This window comes from Phyllopteryx taeniolatus, chromosome 5 (genome assembly GCF_024500385.1).
Source record: "Phyllopteryx taeniolatus isolate TA_2022b chromosome 5, UOR_Ptae_1.2, whole genome shotgun sequence".
NCBI lineage: Eukaryota > Metazoa > Chordata > Actinopteri > Syngnathiformes > Syngnathidae > Phyllopteryx > Phyllopteryx taeniolatus.
The window spans coordinates 961,061-967,614 of record NC_084506.1 but is presented as its reverse complement, the minus strand read 5'-3'; the positions used below and the strand labels follow the sequence as shown (position 1 = coordinate 967,614).

The window sequence follows — 6,554 nt, the reverse complement described above, 5'->3', positions numbered from 1 at the left end:
TCTACATCATCAAAACAGGTCCCCTTTATAAGCACACAGGGACAGTTCGGGTGAGTAGGGAGGTTGCTCCAGCACAGCAATGTTCTTCTCTGCCAGGAACTGTCGGATGCTCAGGGCATTGTGGCCATGTGTGTTGTCAGGGTGAAGCAGCCACGAGGAAATTGTCCTGCCACAACTCTCGCCTCTTGCCCATTGAGCAAAGCATGTCCCACACAATCTCTTTGGGGAGATTCTGGTTGATTGTCTGGCCCATATCGAAGGGGAACATTAACAATTTGAAATTTTTATATATATCATTTGTGACTGCAGTCCTGGAACTTTCTGACACGCCTCTTAGTGTAAAATCACTGCGTCACACTCCCTTTCATTGAAAACAGCAGGGACACTCAATACACACAACACAGCATTAAGTGTTTTCCATGTGTGTGTGTGTGTTTGTGTGTGTGTGTGTGTGTGTGTTTGACTCCATACCGCAGGTGTGTGAGAAACGTGAGAAAAGGTGAACATGAGTGCTACAGCACCTGAATGAATTGCTCCATTCAGTCTTTTGGGACGAACAGAGCTTTTTTTCTTCTTCTGAGGAAACACAACAAGGGAGTCGCCTTCATCAAAGAAACAGTAAATACATATGTGAATGTCTGCATTTTTATTGACCCAATGTACATCACAGCATCTTCATATATTACATGCTCAAATGCATTTATAAAAGACATGAATTTGCATCCACTCTTTAATAACAAAGGGTTTGAAGCACCCTAAAAATAACCACATACTGTGATTTTAATTTTATTTTTTCCCAGTGCAATATGTCCATGATTGTGAAGGACTCCTCATGCACTTTAAACAAACTGTGAATGGTTCTTTTGAACAAAGAAAATCGCCGTTGTTTGTGTACTTTTAATGAGAGCTTGGCAGCTTCAGTATATTTCTAGTATTAACTTTGGTTCCCAGCGTGCATAGCGCCATTCACCTAAATTTTATGCTAATTCTAATCGTTCAGGTGTGTTTATGCTTCCCATAGTTTGCTGAACGTGTGTCTCAATCAATTATCGGCTTACATTTATGTTGCGCTTTGTTTGCATGAAACCCTGACTGTGAGTTGTGTGCGATATAGTAACCTTCCAACCAGTTAACTTGCATGCCAAGCTAAAATAAGTGTTAACCGGTGTCTTACCAAATATATGAGATGCTAGTGTGCACTTCCTCGTAATTATGCAAGAAAACCTCTTTCTTCTCTGAGATAAAAGAGGCTGTATTTGGCTTTGACTTGTCACTGCCTCAAAATAATTATGGCCAGCAGCATCTCTAAGTAAACTATTTCAAGACTTTTAATTGCAAAGTTCCTTACTCCTCGCCCCTCAAAACATTGTAAGCAATCTGGGAGTTATTCTCACACCGCCAAATTGAGGAGCGTCTCAATTGTCTTGAACGCGCATTGAGGTGCGAGGATCCAGCATCGAGGAGCTTCGACGGTCTATCTTAAATCGAGGGAAGTCTGACGTATCCTCGACGGAAAGTTTCATATCTCCACGATGGTGACGTATGAAAATGGCCATGTACCAACTGCATTGTGAACGGAGCGGGACTTCAGATTAATATTAAATTAACCTTCTGTTTTGGTCTTTCCTTGATTATTTTAGGTTAAATATAAATACTGTATTTTGCTCAGTGTCTATTTGGGCCGGTATTTGACACCAAAATGGCTTAAATGCCTAACCGACCAACTATTTCTTAATGTTTTTTTAAAATAGTAATTAGGCAGTCAATTTGTCAAATGCATGCGGATACATAAAGAAAAAAATGTTCTGTTGTTTCTACACTGTTTTTGCATTCAACATAATACATAAGTAACATATCAGCACTTTATACATATTTACGAGTCACTCCCAAGTACGCGCTTGCGTGCGAGGGGTAGGTGAGGGTGTGTGGAGATCTGCAAAATTGTGACGAGTAACAGTGTTGATTATAGTTGACTTGAATATAATCCCACTTCAAATATAAAGCATAAAGTGGACATTTGTAGTGAGTTTTTCCAAGCAGACGGTTAATTCGTGACGCGCGTCAATGACGTCATGTCACCTTTAGTAGACGTCCCCATTCGATGATGTCATCGAAGAACGATAGTCTCATTTCCCCCAAACATTGCTACCTCCTCACACCTCCCTTCTCTGTCAATCTCCTCGCTCCTCGATGGAATTTCTGGTGGGAGCCGCTAACATGTAAACAGAGGAGGGAGGACAAAGCAAGTTGCAATTAAAGAAATGAGATGAGCCCATAGGCTTGCCTTTAAATCTGATGAACCTTCAAACTGCTCCCTAGTCTTCTCTGATGGAGAAGACCCAGTGAAAGTGTTACCAAGCGATGTCTGCGTTTACTGATGAACGGCGCTATTAAACTTAAAACAGATCAAGTATAGTAGAGGAAACAAGTTTATCATTTTCAACAACAAAATTCACCCCATTTTTTTTTTTTTTAAATTACGTGAGGATCCATTCCAAGTGTGGATGTGGGTCACCGGTTGCCCATCCCTGAACTATAGTCTCATAATGTATGTTTTTGAGTAATTTCTTATCTTCTGGCAACACGGTAGCCAGTGGCTAGTACATCTGCCTCGGTGTAGCCCCGAATAACTCTGTCCAAAGGTGTAAATGCTTGTTAGTCAAAATCTGCCCTTGAATAACTGGCGATAATGAGAAGAAGCAGTCCAGAAATTGGATGGATGGATATCTTTCTTCCTGCCACTTCTCCCGGTGCCAATATTTTGGAGCACGACTATGAGGCAAGTTCCCATGAGAGAAAAAAAAGTTACACTTTTATGTGCTTGAGTTGAGTTCTTTAATAGAAAACAGTTTGATATTCAAACAACAATGCTAAATGCCAATACAGTGACAACAGCATTTACACATTCATATTAAAGGAGACAATCATCTTTCCTTAGAATGACAACCAGTGAGCTTGATCACGTTGGTGTGTTTTGGCGGTCTCCTCTTCTACCTCGCTCGGCTGCTGGCTTCTACTATCGGAAGCAGAGCATAAAGTGGAAAACGAGCAAGTGCCCAAGACGATGATAGCACTTTTTGTGGCACATGGACACATGGCAAAACACTGAACATCAAATACTGCCCACCCCTACATCGTCAACTTAGCCAAACATTATTATCAGAAGCTAATGCTGGACACACTGGAACATCGGCCAGCCTAGCGGATCATGTCATTGACTGAAAAACTCAGTATGGCTGTGGTTGCTACGCTAATTAGCCCCACTGTTCTGTAACAGTGGGACAGAGGTGCAGAACGGCTATGACCCATTTTCACAAATAAGCAGATGACTTATGATGTACTTGCTTGTTTAATTGACGATGATGGTTGGCAGGCATTCCAGAGACCTATTTATTTGTATACAAACATTAAAAAGTCAATTTTCCATAATATGTCCCCATAAATATCTGCCTGCAGATTGTTACCAATACACACAACAACATGCAGTCCACCACACTATACTTTCTTGGGTACATTAGTAATGATGGGTTTGGGTCGAGTCTTAAAGATAAGTTTTCCCTTGATGAGTGCAGACACAGAGTAGGACATGGATCCATGCTGCTCTGTTTCCATGGCAACCTGGGAGGCATCATGCTTGCTGCCCACAATGTCCTGTGATTGGGCGGGATGCTTCGTGAGGACCGCAAAGGGTTTCTCCAATTTGACCTGCTTCCCGTACAGTATGTGATGTCCTATGATTAACACAGGAACCCCCTAGTCAAAATCAGAATCAGAATCAGAATCATCTTTATTTGCCAAGTATGTCCAAAAACACACAAGGAATTTGTCTCCGGTAGTTGGAGCCGCACAAGTACGACAACAGACAGTAAATTGACAGAGAACACTTTGGAGACAGAAAGACATTGACAAAAAAAACAGTCACTGAGCAGTAAAGTGTTGCTAGTTATCTGGTAATGCCGGTAGATTTTATTTTTTATTTTTTGGACAATTGTGCAAAAAGATGCAGAGTCCTCTAGCACTTGGAGCAGTTTGAATGACTAATATTGCAATAGTCCGGTGCAATGACCATTGTGCAAAGGGCGCCAAGACTTCAAGGAGTGTATGCGGTTTAAAGTGACGAGTAGTAGTAGTAGTGGAAGGATAAAGAACAATGGACTGAGAAAAAGGAAGATGAGATTTAACCAAACAGTCCAGAATGAGGCTGTGCAGTAGTTTGTTTAACAACAAGCAAGATCAGGGATGGGCAATTTAAACGATGCCGGGCGCCGAGATTTTTCAGCAGCGCTACCAGGGGGCCACATAGGATCGCACATTCCTAACCAGATGTATGACAAAAATGCCTTTTCAAATATGGTCAAAATATGAGCATATGCCTTGTTTTTTTTTAAACTGAACCAATGTACAGTACATCACAGTATCTTAGTATATTTCATGCTGAAATGCATGTATAAAAGATCCAATCTTCAACAACAAAGGGTTTGAAGTAATAAAAAAAAAAAACATCTATATATATCTATATTGTGATTTTTGTTTCCCCCTGCACAAAGGGCTCTCTAGCATAAGAATTACCATTGAAATATGACACAAAACTGCTGAACAGCAAACCAGCATTAAGTGTACGAACTAATTTTGTGTATTTTTTTTGTTTTATAAAAATCAACTCACTCAAAATTTTAATGTTATACTATGTTTGTCCTGCATGTCATTCCAAATCCCCAAATTATTGGGCCTCCTGTCTCCCGTGTCCTGTCGCTTGCCATACATGCACATTTTCCACACTATAAAAAGCTTTAAATATGGCCATGTTTTTGGTGGACGCAGATTTTAGTAACTCCTCGTGCACTTTAAACGAACTGTTAACGTTTGTGAAGAAGAAAAATTGCTGCTGTTTGTTGATTCTTGATGATTTTCCTGATGGAGAATTCCAAATAGGAGCATTACTAAGCGATGTATGCCATCTAGTGGTGAATGGTGCTATTACAACTTAAAACTGATCAAGTATAGTAGAGAAAACAAGTTTATAATACCCCCAAAACATTATTATTTTTTAAAATAAATCAAAGGGCCACTCAAGAGTGTGGGTGCACCACATGTGGCCAGTGGTCTGCCAGTTTTGCATCCCTGAGATAGAGGAATATAAAATAGCCAATTACAGGGAACATCCAGCTAAACAACCACTCACATCGCAGTCACACCTTTAGACAATTTAGAGTCTTGAATTAAACTAACATGTTTGTTTTGGAAGGAAGCCACAGTACTCCGTGAAAATCAACACAAGCACTGGGAGAATAGTCAAACTCCACACAGGGACATCGGAGCCAAGACTTGAACTCCCAATCTCAAAACTGTGAGCCCGGCGGGCTGTCACGAGTGAACTTTTTTTTTTTTAATTGATTATTCCATTGATTAATCAAATAACTGGAGCAAAATTGTATTTACTGCAAGAATCTTTCCCTGATTTCTGATTATTAACAGATTATTATTATTGTTTATTTTGCATTGTTCCATGATTAAACAAACAAACAAAACCACAACAATTAAGCAATATTACAGGACAGGGAGTTATGTTGTATTCGCCAACCTTTTTGAAGTTGAGAAGTACGTCTTTGGTACTGACTAATACTAATAGGATGGGCAACCATATGAGGCTGTGTCAGGTTCAATTACCTGTCAATTACCAGTTATTTATGCTACGGGTGCAAATAAAGATCATTTTCTTAATAGATTAAATCAACTCTTATGTTTTCCATAAATAAATTATGATATATTTACTGATTTATCAGAAGATAGGAGAAAGTTGATCAATGTGTTTCAAAGTAAAAGCACAAGTTTGCAAAGGTCTTATTTTAATTAAACACTAGAGACGACAGAAATCAGCAAATATGCATTGTTGAGAGGCTGCAATCAGAGGATTTGGATACTTTTTAAGTTAAACAATGGCCCTGAACTAAACAATTAATCAATTACCAAAAACGTTGTCGATTCATTTGATGATCGATTTTTTTTTGTCGATTAATTGACACCTATATATTAGTGTCACCCATAGCACTGTGTTTTGATTTTTGAGTGTCACTCAGTGGCAGCAAGAAAGCATAATAGAGAAACAATCGTCCATTATTTAACGTTCACCTCTTTAGTGTAGAGGAGGTCTCCCATCACATTTCCTGCCAGACCAGAGTTGTGTCTGGATATCATCTCTCCCTGCAGCTCGATCAGCAGCCACTCTGGAGGACTGCTGCCATCCACACTTCCTCTGGCAACAAACATTAACCAGTGGCACATTACTGGCGCCTCCAATATCGTAAGGAACCGTTGTAGGCATGATTCTACGAAATACTATACAGACGCTTGTGTCTTTTTAAAAGCCCCGAATACATTTGGTAAAAACTTGATCAAATATAGAAAATCAGTTCGTTCGCCTCTTACCGTATGACTATTTGAACCATTGTCGAACTACAGTATAAAAGTATATAGTTGACAATCACGTTTGCCGCCAGCTGAATACGTCCCCCCGCCCCCTCTCGGAACTATGACGCACTTCCGTTTGATAATGG

General features: G+C 39.9%; 1 protein-coding gene across 1 annotated transcript; it reads right to left on the bottom strand.

The window, feature by feature from the left end:
- Positions 1–2,821: 2,821 nt before the first annotated feature.
- Positions 2,822–6,547, bottom strand: chtf8 (CTF8, chromosome transmission fidelity factor 8 homolog (S. cerevisiae)). The gene is made up of 3 exons (XM_061773247.1): positions 6,427–6,547; positions 6,130–6,253; positions 2,822–3,753 (listed from the first exon to the last, which is right to left on the bottom strand). The coding sequence occupies exons 1-3, from the start codon at positions 6,444–6,446 to the stop codon at positions 3,496–3,498; spliced, it is 402 nt and encodes a 133-aa protein (XP_061629231.1). The 5' UTR covers positions 6,447–6,547; the 3' UTR covers positions 2,822–3,495.
- Between the last annotated feature and the right edge of the window lie 7 nt (positions 6,548–6,554).

Coding starts and splice junctions, on each gene's coding strand:
- chtf8 (XM_061773247.1), bottom strand. CDS start 6,446: ATGGTTCAAATAGTCATACG. Junction 6,254..6,426: donor ATGGTTCAAATAGTCATACG/GTAAGAGGCGAA, acceptor GTTTGTTGCCAG/AGGAAGTGTGGATGGCAGCA. Junction 3,754..6,129: donor ACCTCCTCTACACTAAAGAG/GTGAACGTTAAA, acceptor GATTTTGACTAG/GGGGTTCCTGTGTTAATCAT.